Source organism: Vigna unguiculata, chromosome 3, assembly GCF_004118075.2.
Source record: "Vigna unguiculata cultivar IT97K-499-35 chromosome 3, ASM411807v1, whole genome shotgun sequence".
NCBI lineage: Eukaryota > Viridiplantae > Streptophyta > Magnoliopsida > Fabales > Fabaceae > Vigna > Vigna unguiculata.
In genome coordinates this window covers 43,853,383-43,880,172 of record NC_040281.1, presented here as the reverse complement: position 1 = coordinate 43,880,172, position 26,790 = coordinate 43,853,383, and the positions used below count along the sequence as shown (strand labels likewise).

Sequence of the window (26,790 nt, the reverse complement as noted above, 5' to 3'; positions counted from 1 at the left end):
GTCCTCAATAGAAAACATTGTTTATAATAAAAATGAAAGAATTTAATATCTAACATCGTATTATTATTTTAACGACTAAAATACCATGTAGCTAACTTGAGCCGTTTTAATTGATACAAAATGTAGTGTCTTTGTTATTCTTAGTCAACTGATAATTGAATCATTTAAAACATTGGTCAATTCAAATGGAATATTATCAAAAGAATTTCTAATTAAAAATATACAAAATAATAGCGAAGATGCAAGATCATAATTTTATGATTTTCAAAACTAAAATAAAACATAATTTTCTAAAGTTTAAAAATGCACAAAAGTATAAGTATAACATCCATTTTTATAACTTAAAATTAATAAAATAACACTTCATCAATCATAGGATTTAGAATATCTAGACCAACAACTCCTATACAACCACTTACTAAAATGCATTTTGAGACCATGCACTACTCTAAGGGATAGCTACTCCTCATCCTCCAAAGGTGTTTCTAAACCTTCAACTTCTTCTCTTTCCATCAAGGATGACAACAAGGCGGTGCAGAAACGAGTTTTATTATCCCATACTCATCCTCAGAGAAAAAAATTCATCTTTATCCCCACATCCAAATTCAACGGGTATCGAGTTTTTGTCTCATTTCCATTCTCACTAAGTAACGAGTATATACTCGTACTTATACACATATCCGCATTTTAGTGTTTCAATATCAATTAATTAATTTCTATAAAGTAATAAAAAATCACGTTAAACAAAATATAATAATATCAAATATTTAATATTAAAAAGAGTGTTGATTCTTAAATATCAAATATTTAAAAATAAATTATATCATAAATATATACATTTCAAATTAGAATACCAAATAAAATTTCATGAGAAACAAAATATTTATTAAATTTGCAAACATTAATGAAATCTAATTGATAAAATTTAAAAATATTTTAAAAAAATATATAAAAGGAAAATAAATATTCAAATTAAATTATTTTAAATGTCTAATTACTCCAATTTTTTAAATTCCAATGAAATCTTTTTTTTTATATAATAATAAAAGTTATATTACAACACTTATAAAGATCATACAAAAAACAACGATTAAACTAATAATAATAAAATTTTAATATATACCTTTTACATTTTGAATTTCAATACATGTTGGATGATGATAAAAAATATTCATGACGATTACATTAAATAAAATTTATTTATAAAATTATAGTAATAAAATTACACATATGATAATGAGTTAGAAAATAAAAATAATTATATAAAAATATCAAAATGATATTCTACATTATAAAAATGAACACCAAATAAAAATATTAAAAAGGTTATCAAATGTGTGTCTTAGAAATAATTTGAGAAACCATTGAATAAAATCGCATAAAGAAAAACAAATGTATAATGAATATATAATTAAGGGTATACTAAGATGAAAAATACCTTATAGATCTAAGAAAAATTTTCAAATATCAACTTAGTCGATGATTGATATAAAATGAAAATGATTTTAACTATATATATATATATATATATATATATATATATATATATATATATATATATATATATATATATATATACACACACACACACACACACTTTTTATTTAAATCGATATAAGGTACCTTAATAGACAATGAATATTTTAATAATTTAAATCGGGATGGAGATATAGGGGACGAGTATTATGGCGGGTATGAGGAGGGGGACAAGACGAATAAGTACATCCTCATCCCCATACCTAATCAAAGAAGTCGGGTATTCCCCATATCCATACCCATACTCAATCAATGCGGGGATTACCCGTCAAAACGGGAATAAGTTCAGACAATACCCACGGGAGCGAGTTTATTTGCCATCTCTAGTTCCCACCGAATATAAAGTGTATACACACACACACACACACACACACACACACTTTTTATTTAAATGGATACAAATGTTACTTAATAGACAATGAGTATTTTAATAATTTAAACGAGGATGAAAATATGACGAAGACATGGCGGGTATGGGGACAGGGTGGATATGTACATCCTCATCCCCATTCCATACCAATCAATACAGGGATTTCCCGTCAAATCGGGGACAAGTTTTGGCAATAGCTACGAGGACAAGTTTATTTGCCATCTTTAGTACCCACCGAGTCGATAAGGGGCGGCTTAAGAGTTTGAGAGGTCTAAATCAAACTTAAAAATGAAGTCTTTTATTTGAAATTGTTTTTCAATTTTTTTATACAATTTTTTTTTGAATGATAATAATTAATTTCATTTAACATTTTTCTTTCAATAGATAATAAGGCTAATTTATTTAATTTGTTTAGACATTATTTTTATAAATTTATTCATAGCTCTTTTTTGTAATGCAATTAGAGTGTCAATTCTTTTCTTCTTTGAATTTTGGAATAGCCTGATTCAAATTTTATAGTTGAAATATCTATATATTTTTATATGAAATAAAAAATTATAATATATAAAACACTGCTAAAGATAAGTATATAAACGAATGAGTTAAAATAATAAGATTTGATTCATGTTATCAAGAAAGTAAACTCGATAATAGACTTGTAGTATCTTCAAGTCTCAAGTATTTTTCTCCTTCTGAAGTCTCAACTTTTTCGCAAACCTGCAAATTTTATTTTAAGAATAATCATTAATAAAAATAGTTCAAAAATTATTGTTCTTCTCAACTTGACAGTAAGTCTTTTTTTTTTTCTTAAACTTGATTATCTCTTTACACAAAACCCAACTTTGAATTATGCTTCAATTAATCTATTATCCACCAACAAACTTAATCTTAATCTAATTAATAATTTTGTAGAAAAAATTACAATTCTTTGTCAAGATATATGCAAATAAACTCTCAAAAAGCGTATATTAAAAAGTACCAAATAACAAAACTGGGAAAAGAAACACATTTTTAATTCAAATACAAATCCAAAACAGAATAAAAATAACAACCCAAATAGAAAGAAAAAACATACTAACAAAAAATGAGGATGAGAAAATTGGTACAATGAGATTCAAGAGATGTAATCTCCTAAAATCCTAAAAAGAAAGAAGACTCTTAGAAGAGAAGAACATAAGGAGCGACAAGAGAAGTCAGAAAAAGATAAAATAAGGAAATAAATCGAGATTGATTATAAGAGAATAAATTAACTAATCATTCTCATTTTTGTAAACAAAATTATAATTAACTAAATAAATGTTTTAACTCATTAATTATCATTTTTAATACAAATAAAAATTAACAAACACTAATAGTAATTTAATTAAATTTTATTCTCAAACATAAACTTATAATTAATTTAATAAAACTATAATAGTAATAGAATATTTTTTTTGAGGCTTTTTTTTTCTTAAACATAATTTTATAATTAATTTAATAAAGATATATTAGTACACAAAAATTTAGGCCTTTCTTTAAATATAATTTTATAATTAATTTAATAAAGAAATAATAGTAGTAAAAAAATTGAGGCCTTCTTTTTCTGGAGACCTAAAGCAAGAGCTTTACTTGCTTTACCCTTGAGTCGACCCTGAATAGGTGATATCGCAAAAGAAAGAGACAAACAAGAAAACATAAAGCACATAAGAAGGTAAGCTAATATACAAAAAATGATTATTCTGAAATAAGTAAATCTTGTTATTTTTACACCAACATAGATAAAATAGATATGTATATGCACACGAAGCAATTGACACTAAAATCAATTATCTGGATACATGTCCTTGACATATAATTCAGTGGAGGTGTGCACCTATGATGGTTTCTAGACTCTACAGAGCCTAACATCGAGGGGTTATCATCCAACCAGACACAAGGTAAATCGCATTCATGCCTACAATCCGGTCGACTAGGAACTCCTATGACTCTCACCACATAACTTATTTTACTCTATTTGAGTGTGAATGATTATTAGAGTTTAAGATACCTCCTTACTAACATCTCCTATGTCAAGGCATGCACCAAAGTGACCACCATCATCAAGAATTTATCCTTGAAATTCCTTTAACATCATTATCATCATACATGCTCACACAACAATTTCATCTTAATTTAATAACAATTCATAGACATTAACATAAATAAGGTCCATCATAACATTTTCACATCAAATACTAACAATCAAATGTTAGAATCGCGCAATGGAATGTTCGCGTTTGTACATAACCAAAGAGGAAAGGTGAATTGGTTTGTTAATAAAGGTGTGCTTTCAAGAAATTTTCCCTTTTAATATCAAAGTTCAATTTAACAAGTTAAAATTTTGACAGCTGATCATAAGCACATGAATTTTTACTTTGACCGGTGGGATATTTGTTTTGAAGTCTATGGTTAGAGAAATGATTTTTACCGTTTGGATTTACTTTATGTATAATGCCATTTGCCCTGTTTGCTTGTGTTTTTTTTTTTTTTGGTTACTTTGGATGTTTTATATATGCTTGAATTGCATTTTATAATCTTTATTTCTATAAGTTGAATCAAATATATGGTTATGAGCATGAATTGAGATTGATTGATGCTAATCCAAGGAGGATTAGTAATTTTCAACACCCAATTTCATCCGGGTAAATGAATTTATTTTCAAAAAAAAAATGTGAAACAAAATTTCTTCAAAGATTTTCAAACTTTAATTTTAGAAAAAGAAAGAAAAAAAAGAGAGATGAAAAAAGGAAAAAAAAAAGGAAGGACCCAATTTGTTATTAATTATCACACTCCTTTTCATGAGCCCAACAACTCAACATATCTTCTACCTTTGTTCTGATAGAGAAATTAGTCATATGATTCTAATAATTAAAAGCAATATCTCCTCATATAATTAGAATCAATAATACTAATTAGGATTGATTTTGATTTTGTGCTCTGATTTATTAGTGATATTGTAATTTGTGAATATAAATAGATAATTTGTCACATACAAAAGGATAAAAAAGAAAAGAGAGAAAAAAAATGTTCTCTACACCTTTTCTTTTTTACTCATTACCACCCACACACATCTCTTTAGAAGGCAAAAAAAGAAAAGAAAAGGTAGTTATAGTATACAAAATGAGAGGATGAGATTGATACAAAAGAAGAGGAATCGAAAAGTGTAGAAGGTATATCATTGTCGTTATTTTCTTTTATCTACTCATTCCCTTTTTCTTATATTATCTTTTAATATTGAACGCGTTTTTATTTTACATCTAACTTCGATCTTTTGGTTAAGGGATATTATTTTCTACTGTTCATAAATATTTTATTCTAAAAATCATAAAAAATAGTTTTCTTCAATTCTTTTAGTGTCTGTTCAGTCACTCACGTTGCATGACACATTTTTTTTTCAAATTTCTTTTTCTAAAAAATATAAAAAAATATAAAGAACTAAAGATAAAAAACAATTTTTTCTGTTTAATTGTTGTGTCTATCCAACCACTCACGTCGCGGGACACTCATTTTCAAATAATTAAAAATACCAAAAAACATAAAAAAATTTCAAAATTATAAAAAAATAAAAAATAAAATAATCAATTTCTAAGAGATTCTAAAGAACTACGTAACTATGATTTTCCATATTGTGAATGGAGATACCTAGGAGTGAAGATTAATCCTTGTTGGGCCAAAAAAACCAAAAAATTATTTTTGTTTCTTTTGTAAATTCATTTATTATTATTTTCGGGGAAAATAAATATTTTGAAAAATCACATCTTTATGCACGTATCGTCTTAGGACGAACGTTGTGTGGTGCTAATACTTTCCCCACGCGTAACCGACTTTCGGACCCAAAATCTGTTTTTTTTGCAGACCTTGTCTTATCTTGTTGGTTTTTCCGTAGTTTTCCAGAATAAACTATGGTGGCGACTTTATTTACAAATTTTATTTTTGGTTCGTCGTCCCGTCGTGATTTCGGTTACGACAATAGTGATTGTAGTAGTGTATGCATTGATGTGGAGATAATCTTGGAAGTTATCCTAACGCTTTAATAACCATTCAAATTCTCAACTAGAGAGAAATGAGGTATGTGGTGAGAAGAGCAGGAGATCCTAGTTGAAGAGTTTTACTTTGACCAAAGGTGTTAACGGACTAATCTTGTATGTGGTAGAGAATGACTCTTTATCTATCGCTCTCTACAAAGCATGAGATGCCACTACAAGTGCACAACTTGGTTGGATCCAATATCAATGCATGTATTCGAATAATTGAGTTACATTTGTAGGTATTTGTATGAAATAGCATGATTGATCATGTATGATTTAAGTGATTGTATCATTTAATGATATGATCATTGGTTACGTATGATTTAAGTGATTGTGCTATTTAATGATTAAAACTCTTTTGAACATTAGCTTACCCTTCTTCTTCTTCTTCTTCTTATGTATTCCTGTCTTGTATTGTTTGTTTTCCTTGTGCGATGATCACCTATTCCGTGGAAGTAGATGTGGTTGTAGTTTCATAGGCATCTCTGGAGGATGATGAGTCATCTATTAGGTTAATGGAAGATTTCGGTGTGAGCTGTTGTAAGTGATTAAGTTGTGTATAGAGCTAGCATTGATCTTCACTTTTGATTTGTATAAATGTTATATTTTTATATTCCTATTTTTTTATAGGACTGTATTAATATACGCTATATACTAATTTATCTATTTTGAACACTAAGATGAAAGATCCTATATTAATAGTTTTTAAACGGTTAAAATTGAGATGTTACAAGAAAAATAAAATTAAATAATGACATAATTGTTGATGAAATTATATGAAAAGAATTTTAATGTTAAGTTAAAAATTAAGAATATGATTCCATGTAGTTATAATTTTTTTATAGAAATTTTTAACATAAATATTTTTTCTATTTTTATTAAGAAAAATAATTTTAATGCAAAGTTAAAAATTAAGAATATGATTTTATGTAGTTCTATTTTTTTATTGTTATTAAGGTAATTTTAAGATATTATAATTATGATAACTTAAAAATTATGATAATAATATATTGTAATTATGATTGTCTTTGTAAAATTGAATTTTATTAGTTAACATAATTCATTTAATAAAGCTTTCGTCTAATAAGTTAGGAAAATAAAATTAATAATAACGTAATTGTTGGTGAAATTATTTGAAAAGAATTTTAATGTAAAATTAAAAATTAAGAATATGATTTTATTTAGTTCTAGGTTTTTTTATAGAAATTTGTAACATACAAAAAATAATTTTTTTATTGTAATTAAGGTAATTTTAAGATATTATAATTATGGTAACATAGAAATTATGATAATAATATAGCGGAGTTATGATTTCTTTTGTAAATTTGAATTTGTTTAGTTAAAATAATTTATTCAATAAAAAATTTGTCTAATAATTTAGAAAAATAAAGTTAAATAATAACATATAATTGTTGGGGAAATTATTTGAAAAGAATTTTAATGTAAAGTGAAAAATTAAGAATATGATTTTATGTAGTTCTATGTTTATACAAGAAAGTTTTTTTTTTTTTTTATTGTTGTTAAGGTAAGTTGTTAAGGTAATTTTAAGATATTATAATTATGGTAACTGATAAATTATGATAATAATATATTGTAATTATTATTTTAATAAAAATTTTGGTCTAATAATTTTAAAAAGTAAAATTAATTAATAGCATTTTTTTTGTAAAATTGTTTGTAAATAATTTTAATGTAAATTTAAAAATTAAGAATATGATTTTATGTAGTTCTATTTTTTTATTTGAATTTTCTAACATTGAAAATATATTTTTTTATTGTTATTAAGGTAATCTTGGGATATTATAATGACGGTAACTTATAAATTATGATAATATATACTGTACTTACGATTGTCTTTGTAAAATTAAATTTGTTTTGTTAAAATAATTCGTTTCATAAAGTTTGGGTCTAATAAGTTAGGAAAATAAAACTAAATAATAACATAATTGTTGGTGAAATTATTTGAAAAGAATTTTATTGTAAAGTTAAAAAATTAAGAATATAATTTTATTTAGTTCTAGTTTTTTTTTTTGTAGAAATTGTTAACATATATTTTTTTATTGTTATTAAGGTAATTTTAAGATATTAGAATTATGGTAAATAATAATATATTGTAATTATGATTGTTTTGGTAAATTTAAATTTATTTATTTTTAAATTTTATTTAGTTAAAATAATTTATTTAATAAAAATTTTGGTCTAATAATTTAGTAAAATAAAATTAAACAATAACATAATTGTTGGTGACATTATTTGAAAAAGAATTTTAACTGAACGTTAAAATATAAGAATATGATCTTATGATAATAATATATTTTGTAATTATGATGGTTTTTGTAAAGTTAATTTTTTTTAGTTCAAATAACTTATTTAATAAAACTTTTGGTTTAGTTAGTTAGAAAAATAAAGTAAAATAATAACATTATCGTTGGTGAAATTATTTGAAAAGAATTTTAATGTAAAGTTAAAAGTTAAGAATATGATTCTGTGTCGTTTTATTTTTTTATAGAATTTTTTAACATAGAATTTTTTATTTTATTTTGTTATTAAGATAATTTTAAGATATTATATAATTATGGTAATAAGAAAATTAGGATTATAATATATTGTAATTATGATTGATTTTGTAAAATTAAACTTATTTAGTTAAAATACTTTATTCAATAAATATTTATGTGTAATAAGTTAGAACAATAAAATTAAATAAATAATATAATTTTTGGTGAAATTGTTTGAAAAAAAAAATAATGTAAAGTTAAAAATTAAGAATATGATTTAAAGTAGTTTTATTTCTTTTAAAGAAATTTTTAAGATAGAACTTTGTGTATTGTTATTAAGATAATTTTAAGGTATTATAATTATGGTAACAGAGAAATTATAGAAATTATGGTAATAATATGTTGTTGTAATCATGATAATTGTAAGATATTATAATTATGGTAACAGAGAATATATCACTCTATATATTTTGTTTCCCTCTGTATCTCATCAATAATACAATTCAAATCTTTTCTCCTTCGTTTCTAGTTTGGAGAGGGATTTGAGTGGATTGTTTGAAAAGAAGAAGGAAAGTTTGAATCGATGGCTAGGAGGAAGTTTCGTAAGACAAGCAGAAGTGGTAGAGAAGATGAGAAAGACAGGATCAGTAACTTGCCAGAAGCTGTTCTTCTGCACGTAATGAACTTCATGAACGCAAGAGATGTCGTTCGAACATGTGTGTTGTCGAAACGATGGAAGAACCTCTGGAAACAAGTCACCACTCTATCTTTCTCTTCTTCAGGAAAGATTCTCTTTTACAACAAATTTGTGCCTCAATTTCTGTCTAATCGAGATGCTTCCACTTCTCTCATCGATCTTGACATTAGGGCCTACGGTTTCAAGGCGCCAAAACTCATCACCGGGATCGTAAAATATGCCGCACGCCACAATGCCAAGCACTTGAAAATCACCACAGAGTACAATTTCAGAGCCATACCCAATCCTTTTATTCCTTTGATTTTTTCTTGTCACTCTCTGACATCTCTTGTGCTTACTACCTGTACCGGTGTCCTTCCCTTGGAACTTCCAAAATCCCTGCTTTTACCAACACTAAAAACCTTGCATCTCACTAATGTTAGATTCGCCGCCATTGATGATCACTGCGTTCAACCCTTTTCAGCCTGTAGCGTGTTGAATACTTTGGGCATGGAAGGTTACTCCTTTTGCAATAATGCAGACACCCTCTGCATAACTAATTCTAACCTTTCCATTTTGAAGATTAGTAATTCGGTGGTGTACAACCCCTACCCGCGCACCTTTAAACACAAAATTATACTTTCTACTCCCAATCTTGCTTCGATCACAATTGGGGATAACATCATCTTTAGTGATCATCAACTCACCTCTACGTCTGGTCTTCCCTTTCTTGAAGAAGTTAATGTTAAGATTCTTTCTTCTCCCATGGATTATTCAGTTGTAGCAGGGTGGTTACAAGTGCTCTCCCATGCAAAAAGATTGACACTCTCCTTTCGGATCCTTAATGTAATTTCATTTCATGCGTTTTTTTTTTTTTTTTATCTTTTTAGTGAGATTATTCTGTAATGGGTCTAACTATTCAGTTTGATTGTGTAGGATGTTCCAAATCTTGTTTCGATGGAAATTCAATCTCCATGCTTTGTTCGATTGGAGTCATTGAAAATGGTATTAGTGAATCAGCACAAAGTATCCGAGGAAGAAGTGAACATAATAGTACGACACTTGCTTCAGAACTCCACAATCACCACAGTTTCTGTCTGTCATGAATTCCAGAAAGCTAGATCGTTATCCCGTGCTGCACTGCTCAAATGATTATTATTACAAATAACCTAGATTTTATTTCCTTATTTTTCTCTTTCTGATAATTTTCGTATTACAAGGTTATTCTATTGTTGTTGTCTCATTTGTAACATAGTTGGGGTGTTTTTACAAATAATTGAATTTTTACTTCATTTTATTATCTTCCTCCCTCGCTTTACTTTTTGTTTTATATATTTTTAGCTTTTAACATATGAAATTTAAAAAAATATGTGTTCTTGAGTGATGCAGAAACAAGATGTGCAATAGGGACTTTACACGGTTTAAAGAACACCATTGTTAATAACGACAATATTAAAAGAATAAGTCATAATATTTTATCTAAAGTCGTAATCATTTGACCACTGATTAAAAATATACGATGTTATCTCAAAATTTAATGTTTCTTTTGGTTTCATATAATACACACAAGATCGTATATATTGAAATTTTGGTTCAGATTGCAGAATTAATTATTACTACAAAAACTAATAATATACTAATAATTGTTATACCACAATTCTTATCATGTTTATATCTTTATCATTTTCATAACTATTGTCATTCTTACTATAATATAGCAGCCATAGTTGTTCCAACGGAATTAATAGATCAATTTCGGTCCAAAATTTTCCAAAAATCGGATTTTATTCTAATCGGGATGAATCCAATCATAAATTGGCAAAACCAATATGTTAAGGAAGGTTGATCTGGTTGACTAAAAAACATATGTTTTTTTTTTTTTTCTTTAGAGACTTGTTTTTATTAACGGATTTATTAGCTTTTATTAAACTTAAATATTATATATTTAATCTGTTTGTGTTTATATATATCTTACTTGATATATTTTAATTTTATAAATTTATGTGTATTATTTTGTCTTTTATTGATGTTGATTCATATATTGTATTATTATATTAAAATTTTAAAAAATAGTATTTGTTTAGAAATTGACTCAATCCAATTGATTACTATAATAAACACACTGATGATAACAATGATAAGTTATAATAATTAATAATTACGGTAACAACAACGGGCATAACTACAATGATAACTTTGTCACTTGTTTCAACTGTAACTCAATGATCAATATTAATAATAATAATTATTTATTAGTGAAATATAGAATGTTCACATTTTTTAATTTTCATAAAATTTTGAGTTAAATTAATAAAAAATATATAATTAATTTTTAAGATAATTATAAATATAAAATTAGAAAAATAGAATATGTATACTAAAAATATAAAATATGTACACATTTTTTTTAAAATAATTGTTAAATACTAAAGATGTTTTTAAAATAAGATTCAAAATAAACTATTTATAAAATAATTATTTTTTAAAATAAATATTAAGAATAAAACTGAAATAATAAAATATGAAAAAAATAGATATCTATATATTGTTATAAATAAATAAAAAAAGAATACTAAATAAAACACGATTAGGAGAATTAGTTTCATGATAAATTTGTTTTCAAAATAAAATGTTTAATGGGATATTTTATAATATATATATATATATATATATATATATATATATATATATATATATATATATATATATATATTACTTTGGTGTTCTAACCGACAAAAACAACATATTAAGGTAAAAGTATTATACTAAATCTGAATTTAAGTAATCAGTAACTTTTTCCGTAAGTAACCAGAGAAAACAAAGTTTAATTATTTGAATTTAAGTAATTAGTAACTTTGTCCGTGAGTAGTAAGAGAAAAAAAAAGTTTAATTATTTGGATAGTTCCAATTGATAACACACTTTTAAAAAAATTTAAATGTATACTTATTTTTAAAAAAGATTTCAATTAAGTCTATTTAATATATATATATATATATATATATATATATATATTAATGTCATTAACAACATATTATGTGTTAAATTTTTAATTTTTTTAATTTTTATAGTTTGTTTTTACAAAAACTTTTGTTGAAACATGTTAAGTTCATGCTGACACATGACATTGTTAGTGCTACGTGGCAGGACAATACAACGTGTTAGTATCATTACTAAATATTATTGTCTTGATTTCAATTTAATTCTTATATATATGCCTCATTAATTTAATTTAGTCTCCACTTATGTATCTTTGATTCAATTTTGTCTCAAACTTTTTTAATAATTGAAATATATTATTTTTTTAATACATTTTTTATAACATTATAATAATTAAGTATAAATATTTTTACAAAATTAAGTATTAAAATTTATATTAAAATTTAGTGGTAAAATAAATGATTAACAAAATATGGGTTAATAATATACAACAATGTAATATGTTAAAAAGTATTTTGAATAAAAAAATATTAATATAACATTTATACAAATAATAAATTTAGTCTAAAATTCGAGAGAAACAATATTATTTTATTTTGAAACAATAAAAAATTAGGTGACTCTATTACTCTATTATCACTAAATTTCAAAATAAATACCAATATTTAATTTTGTAAAAATATTTATATTTAATTAGTTTTAATATTGTAAAAAAAATAGATTAAAAAAATGGGATAAAATGGAATCAAAGAGACAAAAGTATGGACTAAATTGAAATCAAACAATAACATTTGGCAATAACATTAATAATTGACATCATCTTATCACGTGACATACTAGAGACCTGACACGTGACAACAAATTCTTTTGCAAAAAAAAATTAAAAAATATTAAATTAAATAAAAAGTTAGAGATTGACATGTGACACATGGTTAACGACATTAATAATTTTTTACTAAAAAAAACATAAATGAGATATTTTTTAAAAGTTGGGACGCAATTGAAACTTTTTTAAAAGTGAGGACTGAGTTGACACACCCCTTATCAAAGTAGGGACCATCTGAATAATTAAACAAAAAAAAAAATACTTGTAGAAAAAAATGAAGAATATCTAGAAAATGAAAAAAAGTTTCCAAGACATACATTTAACCATATAACCCGTGACTCAAGACATTGTTCATGTCTTGCTCTCTGATGAGTTCTACAAATTAAGTGACAACTCTAATGACCTAATTGTAACATATAAACACTATTAAGAGGTAATTACATAAGTATATCTCAAATACACAAGTACAATATAGAGTTTATGATATCATGTACAATTCTCTAATCATAAAATATATCGAGTAGTTTTTCAAAAAGATAAACAAAGGAGTAAACTAATACATCACACCACAATCTATAACTATATTATACTATCACCATTTACCACATCCTACACTATCTTTTCAAAAGATATAAGCATGTGCATTTGAGTTTTATCTTTTCATCGTGAAAAAAAAAACTCCAAGATAAATCCATATCAAAATTAAACTGAACAGCAAACCAAACTTTAATTAACTCCTAGTTTGGATCGAAGGTTGAGCCATCGACCCACATCAAAGGTCGAATCGAGTTAGTTCAGGACCAAAGGTCGAGATGAGTCAGCTCAAACTAAAGGTTAAGATGAGCTGGTCGAATTAAAATTCGAGACAAATCAAGACAAATGAAAGGTTGAGCTAAGTAGATATGAGTTAAAGCGTCAAACATTTGACCTAGGCAGACCTAGGTCAACCTTCAATCTAGGCCAACTCATCTTGATCTTTGACCCTAATTAGCTTGACTCGAATCGACTCGACTAAATTATTCAATTTGACTAATGTCGATCATTGGCCTAAGCCAACTCATCTTGATCTTCAACCCTAACTAGTTTGGCTAAAACTTTGATTCAAATTAATTCGCCTCTACCTTTAGTCGTAGTTCGAGTCGACCTTCAACCCTACATATTAATACCACTTTGTCAAATAACATGCTAATTAAATCTTTTGTTACTAAGTCGAACCTCATTTTATTCATAGTCATTTGATACTTTAAAAATAAAGAAAAGATATTTTAAGGATACATGTCTTCATTTATTCTTTATTATCGGTGAAGATATGTGTCTTTATTATTATTTAACAGTTATTATAATAATAAATTAGTAAAACGATCAATTATTTTCAAATTTGGTATATAATTTGTTAGAAGCACAAGTCTTTTTAGCATATTATATTCTAACACGCATTTTATAAATTGGGTATTAAATAAACAAAATTAGGAACAAAATATAAAATCTGTGACTTTTATAAAATCTTAGTAAATAAGAGAATGTTCTTAAAATGGAGAGAAATTGAAGTGAGTTAATTATATAGCAGTTGAAATTGTTGTAACCTTAATTCTGAAGCATCTTTAACACAAAATGATAGAAATAACAAAGATGTACTTCCATAAATGTATGTTTAAGGTTCGCAGAACATATACATAAATGCTCTTACACTGTTGTGTAATGAACACATTTCTTTGAGGGCAAGCACAGAGAATGAAACCTATGCAATATAATGAATACCATAAAAAGCATCATGATGATACGTATGGTATCTAACATTCGATATACTAAAGTATAGGAGTAATTTTTTTTTTAGTGGTTAATTATTTGTGGTTAATATTTGTGAGGTAAGATGGATGATAAAAGGAAATTATGGGTGTTGATGATAAAATAAAGACCAGTCAGAAAATGGTAAATCTATAAATGAAATGAGGTAAATAAGAGGTGCTAAAGACCCTCCTTTGTAGGAGGGCATTGAGGATCCTAGGGAAGGAATTGTGATTGGTTCCTTTTGTATTACCACTTCTTCTCCAATGCAATAGTTTCTTCCATTTCGTTCTTCCGGTAATCCTTCCAGGTATTAACGTTTCTCTTCCCAAACCATTTTTCTCATTTCTTTCATTCAATACAACTTTGAAAACTCTTTTCTTCTTCACAGGGCTCAACCTTCGTGAGAAAAGTAGGGGAAAATCTGGTGTTCCGGCATTTCGTGGTTTTCAACGTATAAACCATATCGCCGGAACCCAGAGGAATAATGTCTTCCCCTAATAATAAGAAATCTGCTCCACATAACAACACACCCGATGACGCCACCCCCGACGACGCCACTCCCGATAACTCCACTCCCGATGACGCCACACCCGATGACGCCACACCCGACAACGCCACGCCCGACAATGCCACACCCGATAAATCATCAAAGGGATCACATAAAAGTTCCTCGTCCAGTCATTCACCACCGTCCAAAGATTCACATAAATCGCTGTCGCATGATAAGCTGCCAGAGTCAAAGAGCGAGGATAGCACCAATAAAGCAGTATTGGGAGCAGGGATCGGAGTTGGGTTTGTCCTTCTGGTGTTGCTCATCGTGTGTTTGATTTGTTGTTGCAGGAGGAAAAAGCGAAAGCAGCAGCAGCAGAAGAATAATAATAATAATAACTACTATTACGCCTCTCCTTCTAAAGGAAAACGTAAAATTTGAATTTTATATTTTGTAATGTATTCACAATTGTCTGAAATAAGATTGGGTTTAAGTTAGGGATTGATGAGTAATAAGGTCTGAAATGATTTGTGCAGCTAGCAATCATTACAACGCTCAACAATCTCTTCCTCATTGGCAACCAGGAGGGGGTCCTCCTCCTCCTCATATGGGTGAGCATGTTGTGAGGGTTCAACAACAACAGGGGATGGGGATGCAGATGGGGATGGGGATGCAGATGGGAATGGGAATGGGTCCTCCTAGTGGTGGCTGGGGAACATCACATCCTCAAATGAGTAGTGGAGATATGAGCTCTAATTATTCAGTGGGGATGGGTTCCACATCGCCAGGCCTTAATCTCACACTCAAGAGTGGTACCTTCACTTATGAGGAGCTAGCAGCTGCCACCAAAGGATTTGCCAATGACCAGATTATTGGACAAGGTGGCTTTGGTTATGTCCATAAGGGAGTTTTGCCTAATGGAAAGGAAGTTGCTGTTAAGAGTCTAAAAGCAGGTAGTGGACAAGGAGAACGCGAGTTCCAAGCTGAGATTGAAATCATTAGTCGAGTTCATCATCGTCATCTTGTGTCTCTTGTTGGATATTGCATTTGTGGAGGCCAGAGAATGCTGGTCTATGAATTTGTTCCCAACTCAACTTTGGAACATCACCTTCATGGTATCAACATCATTTTCCTTTTTTGTTTTAACTCTTCTTGTTATCATTATTTTTAGTAACAGAGCTTATGATTTGATGGCCACAACAGGTAAAGGTATGCCTACCATGGATTGGCCTACTAGAATGCGAATTGCCATTGGATCTGCCAAAGGGCTTGCCTACCTTCATGAAGATTGTAAGCATTACATTTCAATTTCTTCTACTTATCATAATCTTTTTTTTTTTTTTAACTTCATTGTCTTTCTTTCTCATATTTGCAACATTTACAAATGAACTCAGGTAGCCCTCGCATTATCCATCGTGACATTAAAGCTTCTAACGTCCTTCTTGATCAAAGCTTTGAAGCCAAGGTTTCTCATATCTACATTTTTTTGTATAAGTTCATACATTTACTATTTTTAACTGTTTTAGTCGTATATCACACATATTACTTACACAAGTAAAGTTTACACTCCAATGTGCATCTTGGTCAGGTGTCTGATTTTGGACTTGCAAAGTTGACCACTGATAATAATACTCATGTCTCAACTCGTGTCATGGGAACATTCGGGTAATTCTCCCTTCCAGCTCTAATATTTGTCGAACCTTAAAACAAGTACAAAAAAAGAATATTAATAGTTTTTCTTATATAAATACAAAGTCTGACCAATTAATACTTTTTCTACAAATAGACATAATTTGTAAAAGCAGCCCTTAAAAGTGATAACACAATTAAATATTTGGAAAATGTCTGACCAAATACAAGATATATTGTGTGGTTATCCTAACACTCAATTTGAACATTATATACTTACAAGCTTTTGCATAAGAGCATGAACAATGTTGTTTAAATAACTACAGAAGTTATTGATTTCACAAAAATATCAAATCATTCAACATGCAGATATAAAATAGAGAAGAAAATAAATTCTTTTCCAATGTATGGTCTGTGTAAAAAGTGGCATAAAATCATATTCATTAATTAGTCCAACTGAATAGTCTAACTTTGTATATTCAAATAGGTACTTGGCCCCAGAATACGCATCAAGTGGAAAATTGACAGAGAAGTCTGATGTTTTCTCATTTGGGGTCATGCTTTTGGAACTCATAACAGGGAAACGACCTGTAGATCCAACACATGTCATGGAAGACAGTTTAGTGGATTGGGTTAGTACTATATATTACATTTCTATCATTTTATCTTTTGGAGGAAATTTCAAATATAGAGGGAATTAATCTCCCAAAAGTATATATGTGACATGAATTCGGTCCGCGACACAATTTTTAACTCAAAACTTCACAGACACTAAACTTATGGTTCTTTTTTCTTTGTTATTTCTAACCAATGTAAAATTTAGAGTTACACGTAGATTATTTCCAACAACACGATTACTTTTTCAATCCAAAAGTAAATAAAAAACTGTATATGTACCGAGCAGGCTCGACCACTCCTGAACAAAGGATTGGAGGATGGCAACTTTGGAATGTTGGTGGATCCATTTTTGGAAGGCAACTACAATGTCCAGGAAATGACAAGAATGGCAGCTTGTGCAGCTGCAAGCATTCGTCATTCTGCTAAGAAGCGTTCAAAAATGAGTCAGGTATATATATATATACATCGAGATCTGTTAATTATTGTTTTGTGTGACTAAGCAGGTAGAAATGTTAATTATTGTTGTATACCATTGTAATTAACATTGCATTATGGAAAGTTAGATGAAGTGAATTTATGTTTATTGATTTAACATATGTATGACTTAACTATGGACAGATTGTGAGGGCACTGGAAGGAGATGTATCATTGGATGACTTAAAAGATGGAATGAAACTTACACCAGGGAATAATAGCAGTGCCTACGCTTCTTCTGGGAGCTCAGAATACGATACCATGCAATACAATGCTGATATGTTAAAGTTCAGACAGGCAATAATGTCGAGCCAAGAATTTAATGACAGTGGTGAGCTTTCCAGTAAGGAGATGGGTTATCGTTAGAAACCTTAAACCCAACTTTGGTATGCTGAATCAAAATGAAGCAATTCTCAGCTAAATTTGGGTCACACACTTGACATAATTAAGTCGCTTATTAACTTTTTGCTAATCTCAGTCACAATACCAAAAAAAGTTCTCAACCATAGGAAAATAAAAATTATATCAACAATTTTATCACTGGGGTTGTTATTTTTTTATCTATTTCGTTGGTGTATATGTGAAGTGGGATCTCATACTATATAGGAAATGGGGGAATGAATGATTTGGTTGTGGCCCTTCTAGTATGTTTGAGATGCACGTTACAACGCGCTATTATAATGTAACATTCTTTTAATTGTTGATTTATCTTCTGATTTGGCATTATATGCAACTTTTTAGAGATTGGTAAAAGTGTAGAGTCCTTTTAGGTATAACTAGCAAGATTTGTCTAACCCACATTATGGTTGGTGGTTATACATGTAATTAGTTGGTGCTTTAAAAATGATGAGAGTTAGTCTATAATACTTATTATGTTATTCATAATTTTCCGTTGCAGCTACAAATTTTGTTACTTATGAAATTAACTGCTACACTTTAGGATAAAATAAACCATGTATATTTCAGACTTTTTTAAGAAAAATATAGTTTATTTTTCAACCCATTTTAAGACCCGATTTACTTTGATTTAAACTATTAGGCTCATATAGTCAAAATCTACATTTATAGGAAACATTATAAATGCACTTCCAAACTATATAATTAAATGTGCAAATAATTGGTTAATAATTACATAATAGACATAATTATATAAAGAGAGGCAAATGCAAAAAATAAAAATAAAATCATATGTTTGGTTGTTTTTTCATTATATATATGATATATTTTACATACACAAAGGATACAAATCCTAAGTTGAATTGCAAATATTTGTTAAAGAGTGGATTTGAGAAGATGAATTTGACTGGATTGAATTTGAGATGGTGAATTTAAGTGGATTTAAAGAAAAAGAAAGGTAAAAGTTAGATTGTTTAGATTAAGGAAAATATAATAAGATCTAAAAGAAAATGATAGGAAAATTTATGAAAATTAGTAAAAGATTTAATGAAAGTGATGAATTAAAAAAATAATTTAATTGATATAAATTTAATCCTTGTATATAAAAATAATTTAAGTTAAATTGTAAATAGTACAAATTATATAATGAAATGTGAATAATAATTAGATTATGAATTTGTTATGTAAATAATTTAAATTATATTATAATTTAAATAAAATTAAATAATAATTTTATATTATGAATTTATTTTAAATCGAATTATGATAGATTAAAATTAATATAAATTAAATAAAAATAACTTTGTTAAAAAAAATTATACATTGAAAATAATTTAAATGAAATTGTCGCCCTTGAAAATTGAAAACAACCTTGAAATTAAGTTTGGTCAATATCAAACATATTGGATTGATAATTGTACTCAATAATATGTTAATATTTACTTTAGAAACTACATAATTTTCTGTAACTATCGAAGTCAATCGCCTCAATTCATATAAGCAATGGTCTCAGTACAGAAAATATTAATAATGAATTTTGAAAAAATAAATTACAATCTAAATTGTAACATTTCCAAATCTTATATCAATTATATTTATTTCTACCATAATTATCAAAAAAAATTATAAATTACAAATTTATAATATTTTAACTAAAACTGTTTAATTCTATTCATTCATACATAATTAATATAAATTTTCGTATTCAATAAAAAACTTAACATAAATAAAATATTAACTAATTTAATTTAAATATAAATGTAATTTTTAACTAATTAAAAAATTGACTAATCTACTATTCAACTAAAGCACTAACTAATTACAATTTAACAAATTAAAACGTCTTATAATAAATATCATTTTTCTATAATGGCATAAAAACAATTAAAATAACAATCTAATTAATTAGAACTTTTTATAATAAATATTATTTAGGTTAATAGCATAACAAAATTTAAAAATTTTCCTATAATGCTGTAACAAAACTGGCCTAACAAAAATTTAGGTTAGAACTTTTTCTATATTTGCATAACAAAATTTTAAAAATATTATTTACCATAAAAAATATTGTAATTCACAAACTTAATCTTAAATCAATTCTAAACTTAATATACAATCCGACCTAAACCCAATATAAAAAAATATCATCACATTTATTAAACAAAACTGGCCTAACAAAAATTTATATTAGAACTTTTTCTATAACTGTATAACAAATTTAAAAAATATTATTTACAATAAAAAACATATTTGTAATGTATTTTTTAATTCACAAACTTGATATACAATCTGACCTAAATCCAATATAAAAAATATCATCATGTTTACTAAATAAAAGGCATGTATATATTTAAAAAAAAAAACAGTTTTCCACTCTAAAAGAAATTAATCATATTCATTCATTACGTATTCTTTCTACACAAAAACATATATCAACGAAGCATGCATTTTCATACCACACATAACGTCATATACATATACAATCAAATTTATGTATTGAAGATCCAAAAAAAAAAAGAAAGAAAAAAAACTCAGGTACAGTGAAAAAGGGAGAAAAGTGAAAAATTGAAAAAAGAAAAATGAGAGAATGAGAGAATGATAATTGTAAAGATAGCAATTTGGTTTTTCTCTCAAATCTCTTCAAATTAGCTTAAACAAACACAACTCTTACCTGCATTCCCACTAGTACAGTAAATTGGTAAACATAAACACATATTAAGAGTTAATCTGAACAACCTAAACGTTAATAATCTGAAACAAACATGCATAACATCAAAGAAAAAAAAAACAAATCTTCCGGTCAAATACTTATCTTATCAAACTATCATGTGGAAAAAGACATTTATTATTGCAGAAGACCTTTCATCTCTACATTGGAATATTCAGATGCTCCACGTCACTTTGTTTATGTTTTGCAAGAGGTAAGAATAATTGAATAATTCAGGTAAGTGTTCTTTAAATTAGTAAAATTCACATACATACAACTTTTTTTTTTTTTTACATGAGAGGTAGAAATAAGCCTTTTTTTTCTTCAATCACAACTTTTCTCTTCTTTTTTTCATCCAAATTTTACTTCTTTTGAGTCATCGATTTTGTACACAGGTGAAAAGATAATTTTTGGCATAAAAAATGTAGATCAATGTGGTATGTCGCATGCTAATCAAGCAAACATATGTGTATTTTTTTTTTAATTAGTCGAGTTGCGTGGGTCAGTTCCCAGTTTACTAATTTTTTGATTGAGTATTTTGAATTCATCGCACCACTAAAATTGTTATTAAATTGTGAAATCAATAGCTTAATTACTGATATCAATGATTAATATTAATAAAATATAAGTATGATTTTAGTTAATATGCATTTTCAATTCAATTCACTGTATAAAAATTTAAATGCGAGTCACTTCCTTTACAACCAATTCAACGAAGAAAATATTTTTTTGGGGTGAGTGGGGACTCATAATGTATATAATAATTGCGAAAGAAAGTTCCTTATGAGCTTGACTATGATTATTTCATCTTGCAACTTGTTTTTAGGATTATGGAAACCTGTGGAAACAAAAAGCCATTTAAGGATCCTCCCCTACCCACCAATTACAGGAAAGAGAAAGCAATGTTATTTGTTTTCTCTTTCTGTTGTTGCTTTGCTATGCAAATCAATAAACGATAAACGAAAGCTGAGAGAAAATGAAATTACCATGAAGCTTCTTCATAGTTTTGCTGTGTTTATTTCATGGGTTTGAGAGCTACGTTGCTTTCATGAAGCTTCCTATGTTGTGATTTTGATTGTTATTATCTCGTGCTTATTCTCCGATGTCTATTTCGTCACATTCATTTTTCTTCAACGTGCTTCATTCAGATGAAAAGAAAACGGAGCGGCCATAACCGCTGCACTGTGTATCACCATGTTTGGTTTATTGTTTGACCGGAGAAGATTCATGTTAATTCCAAACTAACACGAATTGACTATTTTTTTGTCTTCAAACTTTTTACGTGCAACGGTATTTATAATATGCAATCAAATCAACCTATAAATTATTACATGCAATAATTTTTTATTCCATAATAATGTTTATATAACAGAAAAGTTCGAAAAAAGGAAAGTGTGAGAAAGGCAAAATATTACTAGTGCCTTTCATAAGACATGGGGTGCATACAAAATAGCACTGTGAAGAGAATCTTTTAGAATCGATGCTATTACAGAACAGAGGAAGGAGCTAGGCAAGGATAAATAGTGACATTGAGTGGCCTAAAAGAGGGAGAGAGAACGATGCTACTCATCAATGTACTCCTTAGTCCTTAGCTTTCGTAGTTTCCTCAATCAACCATACTTGTAGAACCACCATAAAAAAAAATAACCACAGAAAAAAGAAAAACACGTTCAGAGAGAGAAAGAGAGAGAGAAGTGTTGCATTGGTCTTTCTACATACCCATCTACACATGGCCATTGAAATGAAAAAGAAGACTTCAAGAGCAGCAGCAACAGCAATATGGGTGGTGTCGTGGAGCATTATCATGGCTTACAATGTGAGTTCAGCAGAAAGAGTTTTGAAAGACCAAAACCACGAGAGTTTTGCTGCAAAAGAAAGACATGGAGCTTTGACTAGTATAATTGATTTCTTTTGGAACGATGGAGGAGATTCTTCCAATGACCGTGTTTGGCCTGTGAGTTTGTCAAACACATTTTCACACTTTTTGGACTATTTTCGTAGTTACTTATTCATTTCATGTTGGTCTGAATGCAGGAGATGAAGTTTGGTTGGAGAATTGTGGTAGGGTCAATCGTTGGATTCTTTGGAGCTGCGTTGGGAAGCGTAGGTGGGGTTGGAGGTGGAGGAATTTTCATCCCAATGCTCACTTTGATCATTGGTTTTGACGCTAAGTCTTCCACTGCCATTTCTAAGTGTTAGTATATTGCTCTATTCTGTTTACTCTTCCACAAGTAAAACATGGGCATGCTTGAAGGGGTCTTAAACACCCTCTTATTGATGAGTGTGTCTATTGTTTGGGTGTTTAACTGTTATTATTTGGCAATTGCAGGTATGATTATGGGAGCAGCGGTATCAACTGTATATTACAACCTGAGGTTTAGACACCCAACACTAGATTTGCCAGCTATAGATTATGATCTGGCTTTGCTCTTCCAACCTATGCTAATGCTAGGAATAAGCATTGGTGTTGCATTTAATGTCATGTTTGCTGATTGGATGGTCACAGTTTTGTTAATCATCTTATTTATTGGTAACTTACTTGCCACAACCTTTTAAACTAATTAAATTGTCCTGGGGCAGTCTCAAAAATCTATGTGGATGCGTTCTTTCTTGTGAAAGTGCTCTGGTGTGTCTGTGTTTTTATATGGATTCCTTCATTTCAGATCCTATTTTCATGGATCTTAAAAATTGTTGATTTATCTTTTATAGCCACCAACATGTTACTGGTTTTTTTTATTTTTAAGATTTATTAACCAGCTTATGCTACATAGTACACATGACATGATTTACTTGCTGTTCTGTTCTGAATATCTTACAATAATTGGTCTGATTTCTAATGAAACTAATCGGTTGTAGCTACATCCACAAAAGCTTTGTTCAAAGGTATAGATACATGGAAAAAGGAAACAACTATGAAAAAGGTAAACTTGCCTTTATGCACTGTAAAACTTCTGAAGCTCTATTGTTTTCTACTTTATATTAAGATGATTATGCTACCGAAATTTCAGGAAGCAGCTAAGATGTTGGAATCAGATTTTTCTCCTGGTTGTAAGTCCCTGCAAACCTTCCAGTAAAATATAAAGAAACTCTCAGCAACTACGTAAAAGATACTGCAAAATCTGACCTACAAGAAGAAAAAAAAGCACAATGCTGAAAAAATAGAGAAAATAAAATTCATCAGATAAGAATGTATGAACATATTCATTTTCTCCTAATAGGACCTACTTTAGGCATGAAATCATGGTTACAAATTTGTTATAGGGGAGATCTTTTCTTTTTGGTTTCAACTTGCACGATATAAATGGATAGAGAATGCACAATTACAGAGAACAGGGACTCCCATTTTTTCTCTCTACTATTTTGCAATCACAAGTAGAACTTGATTTGAGTTTCTTTACAACTAAGTTTTGTGATTCGTACAACTCAAGGAAATATAAGGAAAATGCATCAACCCCTTTAATGCAGATGATTCTGAAGAAGATTATAAGCCACTACCAGCTGGTTTGACTGATCCACGAGATGAGAAGGTAATTCCAATGGCCATTCAAAGCATTCCTTAGAGGAACCTCACTGAAGTTTCATTTTAGCCTTATAATAAGTTGTGTTAAATTCTGGTGTGCAGATCCCTTTACTAAAGAACATCTACTGGAAAGAATTATTAGTCCTTGTCTACGTCTGGGTGGCTTTTCTCATCGTTCAGATCATTAAGGTAGTTTTGGCTTTTCTAATTCAGTCACAGGCATGCACTTGTGGGTTTTGAATTTTATGTTTATTGAATATGCACACTCTTCTTTGTTTCAATGCAGACATACACCAAAACATGCTCCATACTGTACTGGATTCTTAATTCACTGCAGGTAAACATTCTACGTACACAAATATTCCAGCAAATAACTTCGCACACCAGCTTGAATAACTTAACAAACACAGAAGAGAAAGACAAATTTGTACTGTATAATCTGTATAATCTTGAATAACTTTGGCTTGCTTATTTGTCACTTTAAGGTGCCTATTGCAGTCTCTGTTACGCTTTATGAAGCCATATGCTTGTGCAATGGGAGTAGAGTGATTGCATCGATGGAAAAGGAAATAACAGATTGGAAGAAGCTTCACAAGATCTGCCTTTACTGTTCCTGCGGAATAATAGCTGGTATAGTTAGTGGACTTCTTGGTCTTGGTGGTGGCTTCATTCTGGGGCCACTCTTTCTCGAGTTGGGAATTCCTCCTCAGGTACGACAGCTTTTACTACTCTTTAGATTTCCCAGAAAAATCAGACATGAAAATGTAGCCTTTCTGTCGCAGGTTGCTAGTGCTACATCGACTTTTGCTATGGTTTTCTCTTCCTCCATGTCAGTGGTACAATACTATCTTCTAGAACGCTTCCCAGTTCCCTATGGTAAGAACCCAAAAACTAAAACTAAATGTGTAGCAGATTTCAGGAAAGATAACAGAAACTCCAAGTAAATCTAATGTCTTTCTTCTTATGGGATGGGTTGATGCAGCTTCTTACTTTATTTTGATTGCAACCATAGCTGCATTAACTGGGCAGCATGTGGTGAGAAAGATAATAGCTATCTTCGGACGAGCATCCATCATCATCTTTGTTCTAGCTTTCACCATTTTTTTAAGTGCAATCAGTTTAGGTACTCTCCATGATTTTCATTGAAAGTTTTAGCCTTCTGTTCCCTTTTGTTGATTGGTTTATGATTCAAACAAACACACTTATTTTCTCTTTCTGGGTATCACAGGTGGAGTGGGAATTGGGAACATGGTTGAGAAGATGGAAAATAACGAGCATATGGGGTTTAGAAATATCTGCCATCAATCTTAGCTGTGTTTTGCTTCTATATATGAGTGATGTGGCCACCTTTCTATGCCTATGAGACATTCTACACTTCCTCCTAAATTTTTTTATTAGTGGTTGAAATTTAATGAAAATCAAGAGATTATATGAATTTTATTCTTCAACTTATTTATGTTATTTTTTCATTTTTAATAAATTTTAACTAATAACGAAAAATGTATTAGAAGAAAGTGTGTAGCACTGTTGTCTCTTTCCAGTCTAGTAAATAAATGATTTTCCCTCAAAGTTGTATTCAATCTAAAAGTATTAATACTTCTCATATTAGATGCACCAAATCTTTTATTATTTTTTACCAAACGTTTTTGAAACATTGGGGAGGTAGTGAGACTACACAAAATATTTGGGAAAAAATCATTAGCTAAATAATTATCATTATCCTTAGTGATTAAATGACATGTATAAAATCGAATACTCCATTAAAAGAATTATGCTGCTGGATAATCTACTCTATCTGAACATGAAGTGTGGAAGATTCAATGATTTCATGGATAATCTACTCTATATTTATGATTTTTTAAAAATTAATTTCATTATAGATAAAATTAAATTAAATGTTGAATTTTAAAAAAAATTATTATCACCCTTTTACTTACTCATTTATTATTAATTTATAATTTTGTAATTAAATGGCTAATATCATATTCAATAGAAAATTAATTTAAAATTTTAATTTTAGTATTTTATTGTTAATACTCTTAATTTTTTAAATTTAAAATATCTATCAATCATCTTTGAATTATATTAATCTTAAAAAAAATAAAAAATACATTTTATCTCAAAAAAAAAAATCTTTTATCAAACAAGATTGAGAAATAAATGGAAGATAAATGGAAGATAAATTTATTTATATTGAAAAAGAAATACGTAACTGAAAATTTTAGTTTTGAATTAATTATTGATGGATTCATTAATTTAACAGTAAAAAGAAAAAATT

General features: G+C 28.4%; 3 protein-coding genes across 3 annotated transcripts; all 3 read left to right on the top strand.

Annotated features, from left to right (window-relative positions):
• Positions 1–9,033: 9,033 nt before the first annotated feature.
• On the top strand, positions 9,034–10,350 carry LOC114175474 (F-box/LRR-repeat protein At3g26922-like). Its single transcript, XM_028060227.1, has 2 exons — positions 9,034–9,972; positions 10,063–10,350. The coding sequence occupies exons 1-2, from the start codon at positions 9,034–9,036 to the stop codon at positions 10,276–10,278; spliced, it is 1,155 nt and encodes a 384-aa protein (XP_027916028.1). The 3' UTR covers positions 10,279–10,350.
• A 4,523-nt stretch (positions 10,351–14,873) lies between these two features.
• LOC114177034 (proline-rich receptor-like protein kinase PERK4) lies at positions 14,874–18,731 on the top strand. Its single transcript, XM_028062261.1, has 9 exons — positions 14,874–14,985; positions 15,067–15,598; positions 15,705–16,283; positions 16,372–16,458; positions 16,563–16,633; positions 16,757–16,833; positions 17,285–17,429; positions 17,702–17,863; positions 18,034–18,731. Exons 2-9 carry the CDS (start codon positions 15,163–15,165, stop codon positions 18,253–18,255), a joined length of 1,779 nt encoding a protein of 592 aa, XP_027918062.1. The 5' UTR covers positions 14,874–14,985; positions 15,067–15,162; the 3' UTR covers positions 18,256–18,731.
• A 3,800-nt stretch (positions 18,732–22,531) lies between these two features.
• LOC114177482 (sulfite exporter TauE/SafE family protein 3-like) lies at positions 22,532–25,955 on the top strand. Its single transcript, XM_028062852.1, has 12 exons — positions 22,532–22,946; positions 23,027–23,186; positions 23,322–23,522; positions 23,849–23,913; positions 24,001–24,040; positions 24,458–24,519; positions 24,615–24,701; positions 24,799–24,849; positions 24,998–25,222; positions 25,295–25,388; positions 25,495–25,635; positions 25,741–25,955. Exons 1-12 carry the CDS (start codon positions 22,722–22,724, stop codon positions 25,821–25,823), a joined length of 1,434 nt encoding a protein of 477 aa, XP_027918653.1. The 5' UTR covers positions 22,532–22,721; the 3' UTR covers positions 25,824–25,955.
• Positions 25,956–26,790: the final 835 nt, after the last annotated feature.